This window comes from Daldinia vernicosa (genome assembly GCF_022497035.1).
Source record: "Daldinia vernicosa strain CBS 139.73 unplaced genomic scaffold F5Y00scaffold_32, whole genome shotgun sequence".
Lineage (NCBI taxonomy): Eukaryota > Fungi > Ascomycota > Sordariomycetes > Xylariales > Hypoxylaceae > Daldinia > Daldinia vernicosa.
The window spans coordinates 189,457-209,095 of NW_025953948.1; the positions used below are offsets into that span (position 1 = coordinate 189,457).

Below are 19,639 nucleotides of genomic sequence, written 5' to 3' on the forward strand. Positions count from 1 at the left end.
ACACGATACGAGACATCTAGCCCTTAAACCTGAGAGATATATCGCGTGGTACCAAAACATGCCCTGTATCAGTAAATAGCGGGTATCTCCGCGAAGAATACCACGCTTACATAAGCCTTAACCTAGTCTTTCTCACTGGTCTAACACGTCGTGTTCGGGGGATCATCTTTTTAGATTCGTTCGGGGCTCGATGCTAGAAGAGGATACTAGGACTACATAGGACCACATAGGACTATCAACCCGGTTTCCGATGTTTGTACAACGTGTTTTAAGCCTCCATTTAGGCATCCAAGTTTTTACTTGCGGTATTTTGCTTGCCTTTGCTGGTTTCTATAACCTGTCACATGTGTTGGAATACAATAAGATGAAGGATACACAAATGTCAACATGCAAGGCGCATGTGTGGCATCAAACAGAAAATCTCTGCTGTCCTACCTGTCGTGCTACTTACTTGCGTAGGTAGGTATATGAGAGCATTATCATATCGAAGCTTCATTCATTTGATCAGCTACCATAGTACAAAGAGTCGACATCTTTTTTACACTACAATGCAGCAATGCCGAGGGTCTAGACGTGGCTATAAATGGAATCCAGCCTCCACTCTATAGGTACGTAGATACTTAAATCGAACCTTATGTAAAGTCCCCGCCCGGCTCTTACCAGATTCGGTCGCCGCTCAAAGGTCATTGGTTCAGGGGGGTTAGCCTTAAAGCACATAAGGCGTGGGCCGGTGGACCTCTTCCTTGGGAAATAGGCTATCTGGCTATGCAGCTGCTGTGCCTCCGTAGCTGGATGTTAGGTAAATATTTACGGATCCGTATGTATGTTGAATGCATTGATCTGCTCTTCCTGATTTTCCGAATCCTATCATGATTTGCTACATAGTAAGCAAGGTCGATGAATGTACGGAATATCGGTAACTACGGATGCCTATGACGCGGGATATGTCTGTGTTTACGCGTGGTTGGGAAAGGTTTAGCGAGGCGCAGTCTTCCTCTGTCGTCATAACCAATTATCGATTTATCATCCTGGCGTTGATCGATGATCGTTGATCTCGAGAAGCAAAAGAATTCAAACGCAAAACATCTATTATAGAAGCTCCCCTGTTACAGCTATGGAAAATTATTACTAAAGGCGATTTGGTGCGACATGCTAACTGACCTGCCCATGCTCGCAGAACCCTGTACCGAAGACATGGGCTGATGGGACGTCGAGAGTAGTATGAGAAAGTTTCCTGCTCCGTCGGCGGAATGATACACTGGAAAGTGTGGGAGTGTGGATGAGCAGCTTTAACCGCATATTAATAAATTGATCTACCGTGCTAGTCGCTAAACCCCAACTCCTACACCTCTAATAGGCATGGATCTCTCTTTCATGCCACTAGCTGGTAACTGGTAACTGGTAACTGGCCCTGAGTCGCTCCAGAAAAAAAACCCATCCGGTGTTGTGTCACTTACATACAAAAGAAAGGTCAAACCTCCACTTCTCTTTTCTATTGAATTTACTTCCGAGTTGCCGGCGTGTGACCAAACCCGTCAAGTGTTTAATAAAACTTTGGATCGAAAGCGCGCATGGTCAATTCGTATATTCTCCCATCAATTCAAGTCACCCCACTACTAAGCAGATAAAACGACGTGCTACAAATCTCCTCATTCGAGCTCGGCGTTCCTTACATATTTGAAGCCATCTGCCGTCAACAACCTGGTCGCCAAGAAAAACCCCAAACCTACCTGTAGCTTCAGCTATCCACCCCTACAGAACCAGAACTCCGACGATTTCACCACTACTACCGCATCGACGGTGTTATCTTAGTAATTGCTTGGATGAAGAAGGTATATTATCCTTCAATACTGTTTCGTTCATGTTTTAGGTTGCCTTTTTTATTTTTTTGTTTTTCTTTTCTGGAATATTTAATCTTTCGCATTTCTCACCATTCACGATTGTTGACTTTTACGTGTAGATCGAAAGCTTCAACATATTCATTCATCTTAAGAGGAAAATCAACAACCCACCATGAAAGGATCTACACCTGCATTATTTGTCTGCGCCTTCGCAACCTGGGCTCTCGCAGCACCAGTAGCTACAGTTCAGAAGACCCCAAATATTGCCGAATCAAACCACACGCAGCAAACAACAAAACAGACAGATTTTCTATCGAGAACAGCCCTCTTCCTTTCCACCCTTACACCCTCGCGAATATCAATTGAGAAGCACAACAACGTCGTCGTCGCAGAAGATGGCCAACGCGTCCAATTGCCAGAAAATCTTGCCGGGGCAAAATCCTGGGAGACTCCCCACGTTCTCGCATTTCTTACATCATTAGCCCGCCCGAAGAAGCAATCGCCATTCCCCGAGTCAAGCATCATAAGAGAGGAGACTCGCGGAAACATGATGGATGCCGAGCCGCAGGAAACCATCGTGGAGCTTGAAACCAAAGCGGAGCGTGAGTCGTGGACGTATCTTCCCTATGTGTCGCAAGATAAAGTCTTGCGTTTCCGTTGCGTGCGTAAGGCCGCAGACACAATGATGATTGCGCTCCCCGTCGCCGCCACTGCCATGATCCTTATGGCTATCCTTTCTAGGGCGCTTCGACGCAGGTATAACTCGCACACATATAGGCCTTTCTTTACTTGCGTAACTAACTTTTCTAATAGGGTTTGCGTCCTCCGGACGTTGAAGACGTTGAAGAAGGGGGAAATCCATCTCGACGATAAAGAAATGGCATTCCCTAATCAATCTTCAAGACAAAAACACATGCCAGCTACATATACGTCAGTCTACTCCGACGACGGAGTCAAGTCGTAACACTGCCGATAATAAAAATCAAGAGATACGAGGGCCACGGGGTGTTACTTTTTATTTTATTTTATGATACCATAACCAGGTCTTGGCGTTTAGGAATCTGAGCTGGCATGCTCTAGGGTATTGAGACTTGTTTCATTAAGGAAACCGACTACGATGTTACTGCGACGATGCACTGTCGAATTGAGTCGCGTCAGGCGTGAATGATACGAACTGGCAAAGTTTGGGTATCAAGGAGTATTCGAAAAGCCTCGGTCATGCAGCAGACAGCATCCAGAGATGGTCATTCAAGCCGTCTTAAAGGATATGGACACTGTACAAATACCTACGAGAATAGCCAGATTTCGGTATAGATGAAGTAGATTCATCAATAGAGAAGAGAAGAGAAATGCACGCAATGAGCTTCGTCACACCATGAAATGGCAAGAGTCTAGAACCATTGACTATGCGTAACACCATGTCTTATTGTGCCTCCACCTACGATGCCGTTATTACTAAGTCTGCACGTCGTCAGTGAATCTCCAAATTAGTCCCGGTGACTCGAAAGGCCTGGGTTTCGACCGGATGGTAATACACGTAGTCAGAACTGTTTCATGGACCCGTTAAATGGCATGTATAAAGCTACAGAATAGGTAAGAAATAGGCCATCATGGCCCATCGACATGCGACTCATGCGACTCTATCTTGATTTTAAATACCGATTTTGTACGCATGCATAGTTCCTATGGAACTTGTTCTACATGACTGATGGATACTTCGCCATCTTCATCGTCGGAGCGGTTCGTGCGGATACCTGCACGCAAGCGTGAGGCTGCCCAATTGGCGTTTCCGACGATACTATAAGAAATGCCGGATATCATGATCTAGCAACGCCACCGGTGAGAGAGGCGCAGGCACCAAGGGCAGCGGTGTTGCATAGGAAGATTTTTGATTGGGGAGTTATTGGGGCGTTTGACGCATCCCCGAACGCATTAATGCAGCTGAAGCATGCATCGATCCACGACATATACCGTATGTACAATTACTACCTTTCTAACGATAAGTGGTTCAAGGTGAACATTTCTCCTCTGCTTCTGTGTTACTCGTCCACAACCTCAGGCTGCAAAGTTGACACGCGATCGCCGCGAACACTTTGCAACATTACAGAAGCTGAGGTCAGCTATACTACCTATATGTCTTATATGTACCTAGGTATATATATAGGTATATAATTCAGATCGCCACTCGATAGGTTACGGTTCGAAAGCCCACAGTGCTGATTGGATAAGCCAACCGAAGAGCTGAGACCGCCATTTCGACACCCTGGATCCTACTCACATATGTACAATACTTTTAGCATAGCATTGCTTTGCTGTAATGCTGTGATATAGCTTAGGTACCTACATACGCCCACATTAAACCTACATATACGCGAAGTTGGCTGCCCATAGTGATGCTACGATCGAGGATGAAGCGCATAATTATAAGGTAGCCAGCCATACGTATAATGATTCCGGTTAGGAATAATAACACACGAGACCATTTTATTGCGGGTTGTTGACAACTTCGCGGCTGCTTATTGGACTTTCGTTTTATACTACTACCATACCAGGTATGTAGGTACAATACATAACGCAGCAGCTTGGCCCCCAATATGGTAATATAGGATGGGTCTTGATGGACTTCGCAGCTTAGCGACAGCAGCTAGCCGTTGGAGGGTTGGAAGTTGTTGAGTCTAGGCTGGTTTAGGGTTGCACCTCAGCACCTATGCCCGTGTTTTTGAACTAGGTTACTGTATTGCGCTTGCACCACTCGCCTAGGAATCCCCTCCAGGTGGAAGCTTCTTATGGGATGAACGTTTTCTTCGTACTACAAGGTATCATGTAGCGAGTGCTAAGCCGCATATGTACGGTCGGAGTACTAACAACTTATGTTCTTTTTCGAGGCAGGTACCACGCCTTCTCTACGCAGAACAGACAAGACCAGACAAGCAAGGCACTCACGCACTCATGCACCTTGCACCTTGCACATTCCTTTTCTCACTAACTAGGGATATTAAACAATAGCTTTGTCTCAGCTTTGCATTCCTAAACTCTTCTCTCCTTCTTTCCCTGTCTTTTTTGTCATTCACAATACCTACGAGATCACAATAGACTTTTATCAAACCCAACCTAAAGTTGGACAAATAAATCCTAGGTTTCACTAAAACATAATAAATTCAATTTAGGCCAAGACCGACCTCGACCTCAACTTTGGGCCACTATTCGGTGACAAATACCCCGCAATCCCATAACAGCTGTTCAAGTCGCACGCGCCATCCATCTGCCATCTGCGTCTGTCCGACATGTCTTTAAATGTCGGCGACAGTGCACGGCGTGGCCGTACGCCCTCCCCAGCGCGCACTAACGAAGGTTATGACCGCCGTCGCGGCCGCGAAAGTTCCCCGTCTCTGCTTGACGCAGTGCGCATGCCCTCTCCACCTGCTGGGTACAGCTACGATGACGCCGCACCTCGCCGCTCGTACCGCCCGGCTTCACCTACAGACGAGTCCAGTTATTACCGCGCCAGCCGCGACTCTATCACCTCGGAAGATGACCGGCGCTATGGAAGACGCAGCGAAGAGCGCGTATCCAAGGGCGACAAGGATATAGTAGAAGCCGCCCAAGATGCACTGCGACGGCTACGCGAGTCAGACAGCGAAAAAGAGCGGAGAAAGGAGCGCAAGAAAGAAAAATTAGAAGAGGACTTAGCCTATGGTAGTGTCGTGTCTCCTCCGATTATTACCAAATACTCTGGCGGCCATTCTCCATCGCCTTCTGGCGGTGCCGGCTATTCTGGGCCCGGCCGATGGGAGGAGGACAGGGCGGGAGACAAGTTCAGATATCCCCGCGTAGACGCGGTGTATACGCCACCGGGCTCAGACAGGCCGGATAAACAACGCCAGCGTGATTCTTATGGATCAGACATTAGGCCTTCGAGCGCGAGAATTGTTGCTGCCGAACCCGGCTTGGGTAATCGTAGAGATCACTCATCCAAGCCACCTACTGGGCGGATGTCTACGTTGACTGTTAACACGGGGCACCACGCTGCCTCACTCTCTCTCTCAAGCGCGCCGCCATCGCCACTATTGGAGTCTTACTATGGCACCTACCAGTCCATGTCCCCGATGCCATCACCGCTGCTCCTTGCTTCGGATGACCCCAGAAGAAACTCGGACCTAATTGAACCCCTCTCGCCGAGTCTTTCTGATGAAGGCAACGAGAAGAAGCGGCGTCGCGCCCGTTTCCACGACCCTGTTGACGACGCGGCACGCCTAGCTAAAGCTCTCAGGGGCGATCACCTACCTCCCGATACAGAGCCACTAATTGAAATTTTACCTGGAATGACGCACGAGCAGATTATGGAGCTGCGTGTCGAGTACAAGCGGCTCGTCAAAACCGGTCCTGAACGCAAGGGTGTTAATGTTGCTAAGCATATCCGCGTTCGCCTAAAAGATGAGGAACCCGTCCTCATGAAGGCATGCTACACTGTCGCGCTCGGGAAATGGGAGTCAGAGGCGTACTGGGCCAATTTCTGGTATCACGGCGATAAGACGCGACGCGAGTTGTTGATTGAGAGTCTAATGGGGCGCTCTAACTACGAGATCGCAAAGATTAAAGAGGCTTTCTCGGATAAGAAATATAGAGATTCACTAACGCTGTGTATGAAAACCGAGCTAAAGGAGGACAAGTTCAAGCGTGCGGTACTCACAGCACTAGAAGAAAAGCGGATGGAGGATGTGGATGAGTACGGACGGCGACTTCCCATCAATCATGAAATGGTGCAGGATGATGTTGAAGCTTTGTATAAAGCCGTTCGCAGCGACAGAGGTGGAGAATCCGCCATGATCCAAATAGTTGTCTCGAGAAGCGATAACCACTTGAGAGAAGTTCTGAGGCTCTACGAGAAGGTTGTCGGCGGTAATTTCGCTCGAGACGCGCTAAAGAAGAGCGGAAATCTTGTGGTAAGTACTTGGGCTGCCGAACCCCGGTTGGAGATACGCTGCTAAACAAATCAATATAGGGCGAACTCCTAGCTCATATCCTCAATGGAGTTATTAACAAGCCTGTCCGCGATGCACTCCTTCTCCATCACGCCCTTACCGCTTCCAGGAAGGATCAATTACGTCGTGAACTCCTCATCTCCCGTCTCGTTCGTTTCCATTGGGACCGCCACCATATGGCAGCTATAAAGAAGGCCTATCGCGAGCGCTACGGTGAAGAGCTAGCCGATGCCGTAAAGGAGGGGACTAGCGGCGGCTGGGGGTCATTCTGCCAGCAGCTGGTTGTCACTCGCATGCCCGACGATGTGAAGAGCTTCGAGAAGGTTGAGGCTGTGAAGGAGATCAAGCGGTCGGATCGGGAGAAGGAAGAGAGGATTAGGGAAAGAGAACGTGAGATGGATCGCGAAAGCGAGAAGGAGAGGGAACGAGAGGAGAGATATAGACGGAAGGAAAAGGAGAGGGAGAGGGAGAAAGAGCGGAGGAGGGAGAAAGAGAGAAGCGAAGGATTACTTGTTGTTAAGGATCACAAGCACAGAGACAGAAGTCGCAGTCGAGAGAGGAGCAGAAGCCGGGCGCGAGAGTAAGGGGAGTTTGGACGAGCCGGATATCACTTTATTAATGACGTCAAGCGATACACAGCCGGGCTGTGATATAGAATGATTTGATGAAGATGAAGATTAACGAATATTGAGTCGGGGGATATAATAGGCTTCTATCTAATATCGCAACGATGCCATATACGAAGTATATATATCGATAAACTATGAGAGGTATTTTATATAGAAGAGTCCAATACAGACCCGATACGACGAGGTATTATATGCCCTAAGTAATTTTGCTCTTTTTCTAGGGCTCGTACGACGACATGTCCGGTGCCGGGGGGATTTGATGTACAGTAGAGCCAATGGAAACTAGAGCGTCGAAGAAGCAAGGGGTAAGTCACCAATTGGGCACGACTCCAAGAGTAGATGGATTACCGGAAAGATCCTATTCGACGGTTGCGTATGGCAGTGCTACAATACATAGAGTATTGGTATGGGAAGCCCTTCTAGTCGGTAATGAAGAGTATTATCGTGGTACTGATAGACTATATAATATATAATATGTACTATAATCCTTGACAGTTGCCTTGTAAGTCGTAGAAATTCAAGTCAACTTGGCCACTCTCCTCTTTCCTTAGGTATAACTACACCAACTTACCTACTCAAGAGAAAAGGCTACTGCTATACATGTTATATCTAGGAACGCAATCACCTTGCTACAGCTTGCCCCCTTCCCCAACGCCCAAATGAAGGTTCCTACTTGTAATTACATTATGTAGCTTGGGGCTACTAGGCCAATCTCAGATAATTCCATTAGAAAATGCCTCCTTTCATACACTCCTGTAAATCCCATCATAGTAACACTCATACTACTAGTTTCAATATCGATCAAAATGTCACAAGACTCACACTTAGCCACATTGCGATATAGCAAAATCCTACGTATTCTCCGGAGGCTGCAAGGCAATACGAAGAGCTTGAGCATTCTTCTAGATCAGATGAATGCTCGGTTTGATCGATTTGATACTCGCATAGATCGACTAAGCAACGACCTACGTAATCATATTCAAGTTTCGTAAGTATCAAGAGTACCTAATCTATCTAGTTCATAGTAATTAATACTTGACATCCCTCGCCGCTAATCGATTCACTATAGCGAAGGTATTTCTGCCTCCGTAACTTCAGTAAGCACGGATAATACTGGAGAGGTGACACCTATTGCAGGGAAGGACCTGTGGCAACGAATCCGCAACTCCCGCTACACAAAGGAGGACTGCCTTCAGAAAATATGCTTCTATAACTGGGCGATGGGTCTTGCTGCGCTCTGTCGATCTACGGGAATGATGGATGAAATACGGCTCATGAGAGAAATATACCTAAACCTCGATCCCGGTCTGCGATCACTCGCCTCGACCCCCAATGCTACGTTTAGCCTTGAAGAATACGTCGGCGAGCTCGTCGACCATAATCGTGCCTGGCGAATTATCCTGCGGGAAGAAGACCAGGGACACAACGATGACAGCATCTATATCGTCGACGATACAGAGGCAACCGAAAGTGTTAATCCCACGAATAGCTCCCAGATGTCAGATAACTAGGAAGATATGACGGTAGACGAGGCCTTGGAGGACTAAAAGCAGCTTGTAGTGTAAGGTTAGCTACGAAATGGGAGAGAATGCCTACACCATAAGTCTTGAGCGCATTGCGTCACGATTTTATTCAGTTAAAACTTAGGATTCTCACATTCCTGGGTTCACCGAGTGCGAACGCGACATGTACATAGCTACCTAGGTAGCTATTTTATAACACCCAGTAGTACATCTATCGAATCATATTGTTAGATGAGGTTATAGGAATGGTACGAAACACACCGTAAAGATGGATAGAACGTCAGATACCTAGGTAGCTAGTTAAAGCTTTTCTAGCAGGTGAAGTTGTATAAAATTAACATATACCTAACATACTAGGCATGCCTATGGTATTAAACCCCCTTAACACAAGCGTCTACACTCCCGATGGTATTAAGACCCCCCTTGTAGAATACCAATACCACAATATCCCCACCATCGATGCTAAAACATAGAAATACAACACCATCTGCACCACAGGGAACTGTAAACTTCCCGGTTGTATCCTATCCAGCGGATTCGTCTTCTCGTTCTGCAAAACACCCCGGTCCCTATCCATATCCATATCCACACCCGCGTTTCCTCGCCGCCACGGCACCCCCACCCGGAAGTCGTCTAGGATCTGCTCGGCCGTGATCTTAGCGCCGGCCAGCGCGATCGGGACTCCGGTGCCGGGGTGCGTGCTGGCGCCCACGAAGTAAGCATTTGCTAGGCCCTTGGCGCGCGTCCCCGGTCGGAAGGCCAGCACGTTGAAGAATCCGTGGCCTAAGCCGAGGATCGACCCCTTGTCTAGGTTGAACTTGTCTTCCCACGCGGCCGGGTCGTTGACGATCTCGTGCGTGATGAATTTGTCGAGAGGCGAGCATCCCGTGCGCGCTGATACCGTCGATAATACGGCGAGCCGCGCCCGGTTTACTAGCGCTTCCCAGTCTTGGTCTCGTGGTAGACCCGCGCTCTTGGGCTCCGGAAAGCCTTTCGACTCCGGTAGGTGGCCGACGGGGACAAGGACAACTACCGAGTCCCTGCCCTCGGGGGCTGCGCTGGCGTCGATCCGGCTAGGCACGTTGACGTAGAAGCTGGGCTCTTTGGGTAAGGACTGCCGGTCGAAGATGGCGTCGAACGATTCCTGGTATTCATCCGCGAGAAAGATATTATGCGTCTGCAGTTCCGGAATTGTCCGGTCTAAGCTCCAATAGAAAGATATCGAGCTACACGAGCCGTCTTTCTTCCTCAGAGATTTACCGTAGCTCTGCATTCTCGGCGTCTGCGGGAATAGATTCGAGTAAGCGTAGACGAGATCCGCGTTCACGACGACTACATCGGCCTCTAGAATCTCGCCTGTTTCCAGCTGCACCCCTCGCGCCGCTTTCCCGTCGGGGCCCACGAGGACTTGCCGCACGGGCGTGTTAAGTCGATATTCAACCCCCAGCCTCTCCCCAACCCTCACGAGAGCCGCTAGCACGGCATGGAAGCCCCCGCGCGGGTACCAAATACCCTCAGCAAGCTCCGTGTACTGGAGCAGCGAGTACGTAGCCGGGGCATCGAAGGGCGACATGCCCATGTACATAGTCGCAAACGTGAAGACGCGCCTCAATCTCTCGGTCCAGAAGTACTTTCTGGCGCGATCCCAGACTTTGTGCAGAGGGTGCAGCTTCAGCCCCGTGAGAATAAAGTGCGGGACTATCAAATTCCAGAAGCTCGTGAAGTTTTTATGCAGCACCTCGCTAACGCTGAGCTCGTAGTGCTGGTGCGCCTCGCGTAACCAGTCGAGATACCTGTGGAATCCATCTTTGCCTTCCCAGCGCTCGATCTGGGTCTTCATGCGCGCGAGGTCTGTCGACAGCTCGAAGTTCTCGCCGTCCGCGAACCATACTTTGTAGTTGGTAGGGCAGCGAAGCAGCTCCACGTCCTCGGCCTCGAGCGAGGTGTCGAGATCACGAAACGCCTCCTGGAAGAGCTTGGGAAGCAACAAGAGAGACGGGCCCTGGTCGAAGCGATGTCCCTCGTGGAATATCAGGCTGCATCTCCCGCCGGTGAATGAATTCTTCTCTAGTACAGTTACGGAAAACCCGGCTTTGGCTAGCCGGGCTGCTGTTGCGATGCCACCGGCACCAGCTCCTGGGACTACGTTAGTGAGGTGGCTGTATGATGTATGTAGTAGTGTACTAACCGACGACAATCGCTCTCTTCCTACTTATCTTAGGCATATCTCCCCTTTCGGCGCGATGTTCAATCAGCATAGGTTAGGTACCTATGTAGTTAATATGGACAATGATAGACCGACAGTGTCAGATTCTTTATAAATTATAACCAAAAATAAGCCAAATATTAGGTACCCAAGATCAGATACGACCATGCCAAAGACGTCAGAATGGTATATAACTTGGACAAATACCATCTAGGTATTCCGTAGACGTAAACGAAAACGATTCACAGGCCTGGTTGGTGCCTCCGAGACAAAAATGTAGGTAATGAAATAAATAGCACACGTCGTCTCCCAGCCAAGCGCCAACTAACTAGCGATTCGATATAACGACCCAACCCAACATCCCGGGACAGATGGTGCATCCAGACGATCCGGGCGGCAATCTAGCCTCAGTACGAGAATCAAACGAAAAACGAACAAAGAGGCGCAGTGCAGCCCGCGATCTCAATATGTTATTGTTATAGTTCGCATCGTCCAGGGGGGCTGGACATAATGATTCATCATTAGAGCGTGAGAGACATTTCCTACATGGCGTACCTAATCGATAGGCAAATCTACTGTTGTTACCTTATTTCGTACAACCTAGATACTCATCTGATATATGCGAGCTTTTGACTTTCGGCGCGAGTCGGCGAGGTGGAATAGAAACTTAGCTGAGTCCGGCTGACATTCGATACAATTCAGCAAGTAGATTATAACTTAAATTTAGAATATCTTACGAAATTGTCTGATGAAGTCGTCACGAGGAATATTTTATTTCCATAACTTCTATCGGAACAAGCAGTAATCTCACACCGGAAGCTGGGATTCACAAGAGAGGATGGCATGTATCTACCTACGCTATTATTCTACATGTACATATTGATGCGTTGCTATCTATCTAACCCAAATGACACATCATTCCTCATAAACAATTACCGATTAAATAGAAATACATATATACCTAAAATTTGGAATGGAAAATAATCCGAAATAACGGTCAGACAGTAGAAAGATTCTTCCATGCAACCCATATCCGCCGTAGTCGAGGAACCGTTGCCCGCCCCTTACGAGTTTTCGAAGGGACTCCAGTTCTCTCTCGTAAAACCCGGCCTATTTCCATATAGCTCTCGACAGCTACGATCAGAGGACCGCGGACTTCGTGGGGAAGCATGCTCATGGTATCTCGTGATCGCTCGTACTCCTTAAACGCCCAATCAAGTAACTTCTGTCTGAGCATTTCTACTTTTAGCTGTGTCGGGTCTTTGATAACATCCTGCGGTGTCAGATCCTCTTGCTTGAGCCAACCTGAGGGCAGGTAAACCCTGCCAATTTCGGCGTCCACTATAATATCACGAGCGATATTGACGTATTGCAACGCATGTCCCATCATCTGGGCGGCAATCACTAGAAGAGATTCCTTGTCGCTTGGAAGTTTCGCGGTGCTGTGGTGGAATACGAGCCTTAAACATAATTCACCAACAGTACTCGCGACACGGTGCGCGTAAAGTTCGAGGTCCTCTTCGTCCTGAATAGGAAACTGTCTAATTCGTTGGCGAGTACCAAAGGAGAGGTCCATTTTAAAGCCTTCCAAGAGCTCATAAAATGGCCTACTTGGTAGAAGCTTTGTGGGTAAGAGTATCAGCGCAGACCTTGCTGACTCCGGAAAGTTTTCCTCCACGAAATCTTTAACAATACCCATTGAAGATGAGGGTTGGTTATCTGAACCGTAAACGTGATCAAGGTAGTTGGTCAGCTTTTTGATCCATAGTGTGGCTTCTCTCTCCCCATGTGCTTCATCTATCAGATCATCTGCTACTCTACAGAAGGAGTACCTAGAAAGAATTAGTACGGGAGGACAAGATATGGCGCAGTGCTTACTCACAGAAGAACGAGATCGATGCGAAGACGTCCAGGGAAAACTGAGCTAGCCAAGTAAAAGCTCCTGCTCTTCCGCCGCAATGTCTGGACGGCCTCTCTGATACCCTTTACCCGTACCATGTCATATTTTATAGGATCAAGTAAGACGGCTTTGGCGAGGAGGCTTGGAGGAGGCATCTCTGGTACGACAGGGAACAGTTCCGGGAAAGTGTATAGAACCGCCAGTCCCCTATCGAAGGCGACTAGGCCAAATACAATTAACACATTGGTAAAGAGGAAAAACACAGCTTCCTCCAGCTCTAGGCTTCCCCACAGACGCCATCCTAGCTTTGTTCCGGACTCAATAGCCCATGTTCCGCGTCCTAGTGCGAGCTCGTCTACAATCCATAAATACACGGTGGGTAAGACGATTGGAACTACAACGCAGGAAGTAGGTAGATTAAGTATAAAATAGCCTGAAAGTGACCATGTAAGAAGTGCGACGGGACAAGCCCATATTAAGATGAGGCCAAAATACGTTCCGCGGCCCCCCTTTCCGACGAGTGAGATGCTAGCGACGATACATGCTATCAGGAGAGCTTGGCCTGTTGTTCGTATTCGTCGAGATTTGGGTGAAGAGTCATTTGGATTCGTAAGAAACTGAGCGTGGAGAACAGGTTTGCTGAGCAAGATGTATAGCATCGACGTGATATAAGTCTGTATGACGAAGAAGAATAATTCTTCAGCCGGGATGCCAAAGAGACGCGGCCCGGCTATGGCGTCAGGAGGGTACGTCCAGACGCCATGACGTATTAGATACGAATCCCAGGGGAGCGTCGCAAAGAAAGCAACTAGTATCAACGTAAACGTTTTATACAAGTCAAGCTTCGTGAGAAGCGGCTTCAAGATGAAAGTGAGAATACAAGCCGGGGGTATAGTGTACTTGAGATGTCTGCTCGAGGAATTAGTTCATTGTTCTCATAAGAATGTTCTCATAAGAAGAAGTGCTCGTTTGTAAAGGTAAAGGCTTCCTGTGATACTTACACGAGGGCGTAATCGTAGGCCATAGCGAGTGCCAGGCCTTACGGTAAGTTTATCAACGCGTATATACAACCAAGATTACAGTCGACCAACATAACTTGTCGTGGCGATTATAAAGTTTACTTATGAAATCTGTAAAGGGTGTGGTGGGATCAGTAGAAATAGCTTTAGTAGAAATAGCTTCAGCCAGTGGGCAGAGGCAAAATTGTGGTAATTGTGGTAATACATGTTTACTTCGGACTTCCGGATTTATATCGTAGGTTAGCAGTTGATTTGACGTTTCTGGTTTATTAAAATATATTATAACTATTTGATGAGATCATAGACTTGAGATTGAGATTAGCTAGTGTGCTTGTGTTAGTGTGTCTTGCAGGATTAAGGGATGATAGTTGTAAAGTGATAAAATTCCCACGATCGCCGGGACTACTAGGTAGTACGCCACGCCTCTACATACACGAGGTGCCTGCCTTAGATAGATACTCCCGAGATGGCGCTAAATAATGCAAGATCTTAGTGGGGGGTCACTTCCCATTAATCGCCATCCCAGGTACCCAGATACCCAGATACCTGGTAGGTACCTAACCTACATTAGGTAATAATCAGTAATAAATCACACCTCGGCTTAAGCTGGTTCCGGTTACATTCAACCAAGATCTGTCTCACTCCTACACCCTGCCTAACGCCCTAACGCCCTAACGCCCTAAGAGCCTCAATCCGAACTACCTAACCTACACCACTGTACGAAGTATAATTCTCTTCCCCGTCATTAAGAATCTAGTGCCGGAGCAAAGCATATGAGCTAGACCACCTCATAATGCTGGTCGGTAGCCCCCGAACCGCACAGCTCGGCCTACGGGCTGCAGCTGCAGCGTCGGCAAGGCTCGTCTATCCGAGGCTTATTACTCAAGTCCCTCGTCCCGCGATACAACTCTACCGACTTAACTCCAGATCCTTCACCATATCACAACGACATCTTGCCGAAGCCCCCAATGATCCAAGCAAAACCACAGGCACAGGCTCAGGCGCCGCCACAGCCACCGCTACAACCACGGCCTCCGCTATGCTCAAAGCCGTCGCTACAACCACATCCACAGCCACCGCTAAATGCCCCCCCAAACCCCCCGCGTCCTCCACCCCCAACCCTCCTCCTCCACGCCGTCGCCGCCGAGGCATCTACTACTCCACCATCTTCCTGCTCATCGGCCTATCCCTCGGCACCCTAATCCGCGTATCCCTCGCCCCTCCCGCGCCCTACCCCCACGGCTCTCCCCAAGACCAATACCACGTCTCCAAGATCCGCGACGAGGGCTCCGCGCTGCCCCTCGTGCGCGCACTATCCTCCGACCCGACCTGGAAATCCTGGGACGCGTACTCGGGCGACGCGCAGCAATCCGCGACCATGGTGCAATCGCGCCTGACGTCCGGCCCTCTAGGCGATTCCCACGGCATCCCTTTCCAGCGCGTATTCCGAAATACCAAGACCAACGAGGTCGTCAGCGTGGTGTACCTCGGCGCCGCGACCGCGGGCTGGCCGGGTGTCGTGCACGGCGGAGCGCTGGCGACGCTGCTGGATGAGAGTTTAGTTCGGTGCGCGGTGCTGCTGTTCCCCGCGCGCACGGGGGTTACCGCCCGTCTCGAGCTCCAATACCGTGCGCCTACGTTGACTTCCGCTTTCTACGTTATTCGCGCCCGACCAATGATCGGCGAGGGAGAGGACTCGTCCAAGAGCTATCGTAAGATGTGGGTTGAAGGTACACTGGAGACACTCCACGGGAAGATCTGTGTCGAGGCCAAAGCACTGGCTGTTGTGCCCAAGGGCGTTAAGCTAAAACCACTTGTTGAAGAATTCTAGGACGGCACGTTAGTGGTATATTAGGCATGTTCATACAGTCCCTGAGGGGACTTTCTCGAAGGCAGTGGGTAGATGATACTCCCATCCAGCATTTACAGGCGTTTTGGCACAAGAGGTAATTGAGAGACGATACCAGAGCATAAAGCTGTTTTTCGCTATCTTAATATATATCTATCATAGAGCATAGTTACACATGAAATGGGAATACGTTCCCGACGTATCTCCATTATTCCCACTCACAACTTTTTTTGAGCGACAAAATGAGAGAAAACTAGTAAGCAATGAGATTCGTCCGGCCCATTGAATATATCTGAAAACCCACTCCTTGTCAGTATATCGTGCCTAGGGGCATGGAGGTTGTAGAAATGCGTTGAGGTAGTGATTTTCGCTGATATCAGCTCCGTAGAACAGTACAGTACCCCAAGGAGGGAAATCCACTGGCAGCGGGTAATAGCTCGTTGTACGATAAAAGGAATCCTATTGCGCTTGTTCGGCTGGAGCTAATTGCTGCACCGGCGGTGGTGGTTGACCATAGTTCGGCGGACCCCGACCCCGGTACCCTCCTCTCGATCCACGAAAGCCACGACCTCGGTAGGCTCCACCGTATCCTCGTCCGCCTCGAAAATTGCCACGATGACTTTCGGGTAAGTTTGGCTGGGCGGGATTGCTGGGCGGCCTGTTACCTGATTTCTCATTCTTACTGAGTCTATCGGCATCTTTCGTGTCTCTTGGTGATTGCTCAGTCGTAGAAGACGAAGACTGCGTAGTGGGATTGTTCCCCCCGCGACCTCGGCCGCGTCGCCGGACAAACGGTCGTTTGGAACTTTTAGGCTTTCCTTCCACAGAAAAGTCAATCTTCTTCACCGGATCTTCGGCCATAGCGAGGCCTTTCAAGCCAAATCGATCCCAATCTTCTGTTGGTGTCGTCCAGGCTTGAAAAACATTTTCTAGTTTTTCAAGCTTCCGCACCTCGGGTACCCAGCAACGCACATATTCCCCATCCTTGTCATAATCAAAAGCTTGTTTTACGGGGTTGAAGATCCGTGCTTCTCCTCTCGGGTCGTTTCCTACCCCGGCAACGTACTGCCAGTTTGCCCAGTTAGATGAAACGTCGTAATCGACCAATAGCATTTCGTACCACTCGGCACCATAACGCCAATCGATACAGAGGTGTTTGGCAAGGAAACTCGCGACGTTCTGGCGGGCACGGTTCGAAGTATATCCTGTGTGTAACAGCTCTCTTTGAGACGCATCGATCAGTCCCATCCCAGTAGTTCCGTCGAATATTCTCTGCACTATCTTTGAAATTTCGTCCGCTGACTGCTGTTGCCCCTCAGCCATGTCCTCACTCTTAGCCGATTTCCATTTGTTGGCGCCATCATCTCTGAACCCAGATCGGAGGAAGAGCTTCTCCTTGAACTTCCTAGTACAGAGCCTCATGTAGTCACGCCACAGCAACTCAAACCGTATAGCTTTTGTCCCTTCGTTTTCTCCATCTCCATACCCCTGAGATTCGGCTAGCGACTCTTCCTTTCCATCTTCGTATGCTACAAGTTTATCATGTACCTGGCGAGCGGTGATACATCCTTGTGCAAGATAGGCAGATAATTTTGTGCTGAAATCGCTTCCTAAGAGCCCATTACGCGAGCTCTTATACAAGGAGACACTCCCCGATTGGATTAGATGATCTAATCTACTATGAGCATTATCTTCCCCGCCGCGAAAAGGATGAGCCGACTTAGCTCCTTCGGGGAAGGGTGGAGCGTTAGACAGCGCTCCCCTAACAGGTCTTAGAAGTGCTTCTTCGAATTCATCGTATGAAGACGGGATATCGAAGGGCGCTTCCTGCCTTGGAATTAAAGACTCTTCGACGGACTTGGGCAATGTATCTTTCTGCGGGGTAGACAAGGTCGTCCTAGGTTTCTCTCGTAATGGTTCCATCATTTTTCTATAAGTCGTAAACACGTCTGGGAGGTCATCTTTGTCGATTTTTATATCTCGACTAGGCGAGTGGGGATTCGTCAGTAAAATCCGCCTCGAGGCTATGATCATGACTCACTCATCGATGAAGTATTTTTCATCTACCCATGCTCTAAAGTCTATACCAAGACTTGAGCAAGTCTTCGATATGAGCTTCTCATCTCGTTTCTCTTCGTAGCCTTCTTCCCCTATCGCCCACACTCCTCCAACATTAAGCCCCTTTAGTCGCAAACCATCAATGAGTGCCTTTAATACGCCATCGTACGTCCCTATCCTAGTCGTCAAGTTGCTTCCTAATTTCTCTAGGTTGTCTTTCAGGTTCCAAATAGATTGGGCAATAAACGCAGCCCTGTGCGGTCCACATCTCCAGTAGCGTCCAACTTTGCTTTTAGCTTCGGGAAAGGGTGATTTTCCGCCTTCCTTTAGAAACCCGGAAACCTCAAGTTGGTGAGGTAGTAAGACAAAGAGAGGTAAGAGGTGCGTGAATCCATGGGCGGTTGTAGAAGCGAGATGATGGAGGATGGGATTGTCAGAGACACGTAAGTCGTGGCGCACAATGTAGACAAGCACATTGTTAGCCGACATGGCGACTTAATCAGTATGTAAGAAAGACTCGAGGTTGACGGACTACCAAAGTTGTGATTTAGATACAGAGCTCTTGTTCGATATAGGCGCGAGTAACTGCCGCGAGAACGGGTAAGACACAGTAGTAGACGATTTTTGAAAGCAGCTATCTCTTCCACGGACCGAAGCTCTAGTGGAGCTGGCCAAGCTTTGGTGAAATACGATTTGTAGACAGAGATAGTTGACGTCTTTGATAGTTTCGTTCGTCCCTATACTCTCCACGTTAAAATTACCGCCGGAAACGTAATGTGAGCAGGCGCGTGATGACGAAGACGAATATAGACCTCAAAGATCGAATTCAGGGTCGAAATACAGATCAAGGCGGCTGAAGGCGATTCAGATTCTCGTACTCTCGTCTCTTAGGCCGATGTACAACACAGCAAGGCTGACCCACCACTCCCGATGGGACCAACCAACAACCAGGATGACGGTATCTAGAATCGAGCTAGAGACAAACTGGCTTTTCTAAAAATGGTAAAAGCGTCTCCTGATCAGGGAGTTTCGCCCTTAAGTTACAAAGGGGCGCTAATGTATAGGAGTGGCTCACTAATGCAGTGGGTGTTCATGGAAATTATATATGCGAGAAAAGCAGAGAGTTACTAGGAATTCCGTCTTGAAGGCCAGGTCAGTCGAAACGAGACTATCCCACGATGCTGGAGGTAGCTCAACCAAATCGGACGTTCCCGTGAGCAAGATCCAGACCGTAATTCCGATTCGTATATGATTTGTATACGAGTGTTGTGGACTAGGTAGAGGGCAAAGAAAGCACAAAGAAACACAAGGTGAAGTGAGACTCTTTCCCCTTAGACCCAGTGGCAATGCAGACTTTGGGCCAAGAATAAGATGATAACCGAACCGTGATATGATCCATCTACAGAATAGGAATATCTGAGGACGACAAGGGATAGGCCTCTTCAAGGTCCAGACATATGATCCTAGACCTGGTCTTTTGGATAGAGGAGCCCGGCAAAGCAAACACGGATGAGGATCGACAACTCAACTGAAGGCGGAGGCCATGCCTCGGAAGAAGATGGCATTTGATTATTACGAGTAAATCCATATTGCCGGGTGCGTCTGCTGGAGTGCAGATCTGGCCACGGTCTT

The 19,639-nt window shown here is 48.7% G+C and overlaps 7 protein-coding genes across 7 annotated transcripts; 4 read left to right on the forward strand and 3 right to left on the reverse strand.

Moving 5' to 3' along the window:
* The first annotated feature begins 1,435 nt into the window (after positions 1-1,435).
* F5Y00DRAFT_113569 (uncharacterized protein) lies at positions 1,436-2,952 on the forward strand. Its single transcript, XM_048003934.1, has 3 exons — positions 1,436-1,832; positions 1,961-2,597; positions 2,655-2,952. The coding sequence occupies exons 2-3, from the start codon at positions 2,014-2,016 to the stop codon at positions 2,803-2,805; spliced, it is 735 nt and encodes a 244-aa protein (XP_047863575.1). The 5' UTR covers positions 1,436-1,832; positions 1,961-2,013; the 3' UTR covers positions 2,806-2,952.
* Positions 2,953-4,630: 1,678 nt separating this feature from the next.
* Positions 4,631-7,636, forward strand: F5Y00DRAFT_240746 (Annexin). The gene is made up of 2 exons (XM_048008284.1): positions 4,631-6,784; positions 6,844-7,636. Exons 1-2 carry the CDS (start codon positions 5,126-5,128, stop codon positions 7,405-7,407), a joined length of 2,223 nt encoding a protein of 740 aa, XP_047863576.1. The 5' UTR covers positions 4,631-5,125; the 3' UTR covers positions 7,408-7,636.
* Positions 7,637-8,258: 622 nt separating this feature from the next.
* Positions 8,259-8,963, forward strand: F5Y00DRAFT_270995 (uncharacterized protein; the record flags this gene model as incomplete). The annotated part of the gene is made up of 2 exons (XM_048012707.1): positions 8,259-8,440; positions 8,522-8,963. 2 exons carry the CDS (start codon positions 8,259-8,261, stop codon positions 8,961-8,963), a joined length of 624 nt encoding a protein of 207 aa, XP_047863577.1.
* Positions 8,964-9,282: 319 nt separating this feature from the next.
* F5Y00DRAFT_270998 (phytoene desaturase) lies at positions 9,283-11,449 on the reverse strand. The gene is made up of 2 exons (XM_048012708.1): positions 11,164-11,449; positions 9,283-11,111 (listed from the first exon to the last, which is right to left on the reverse strand). Exons 1-2 carry the CDS (start codon positions 11,231-11,233, stop codon positions 9,370-9,372), a joined length of 1,812 nt encoding a protein of 603 aa, XP_047863578.1. The 5' UTR covers positions 11,234-11,449; the 3' UTR covers positions 9,283-9,369.
* Positions 11,450-12,021: 572 nt separating this feature from the next.
* Positions 12,022-14,499, reverse strand: F5Y00DRAFT_240749 (Squalene/phytoene synthase-domain-containing protein). Its single transcript, XM_048008285.1, has 3 exons — positions 14,083-14,499; positions 13,064-13,990; positions 12,022-13,013 (listed from the first exon to the last, which is right to left on the reverse strand). Exons 1-3 carry the CDS (start codon positions 14,103-14,105, stop codon positions 12,179-12,181), a joined length of 1,785 nt encoding a protein of 594 aa, XP_047863579.1. The 5' UTR covers positions 14,106-14,499; the 3' UTR covers positions 12,022-12,178.
* Positions 14,500-14,743: 244 nt separating this feature from the next.
* F5Y00DRAFT_240751 (HotDog domain-containing protein) lies at positions 14,744-16,077 on the forward strand. The gene has a single exon (XM_048008286.1). The coding sequence runs from the start codon at positions 14,894-14,896 to the stop codon at positions 15,929-15,931; it is 1,038 nt and encodes a 345-aa protein (XP_047863580.1). The 5' UTR covers positions 14,744-14,893; the 3' UTR covers positions 15,932-16,077.
* Positions 16,078-16,169: 92 nt separating this feature from the next.
* Positions 16,170-18,951, reverse strand: F5Y00DRAFT_113655 (cryptochrome). Its single transcript, XM_048003935.1, has 2 exons — positions 17,991-18,951; positions 16,170-17,933 (listed from the first exon to the last, which is right to left on the reverse strand). The coding sequence occupies exons 1-2, from the start codon at positions 18,494-18,496 to the stop codon at positions 16,409-16,411; spliced, it is 2,031 nt and encodes a 676-aa protein (XP_047863581.1). The 5' UTR covers positions 18,497-18,951; the 3' UTR covers positions 16,170-16,408.
* Positions 18,952-19,639: the final 688 nt, after the last annotated feature.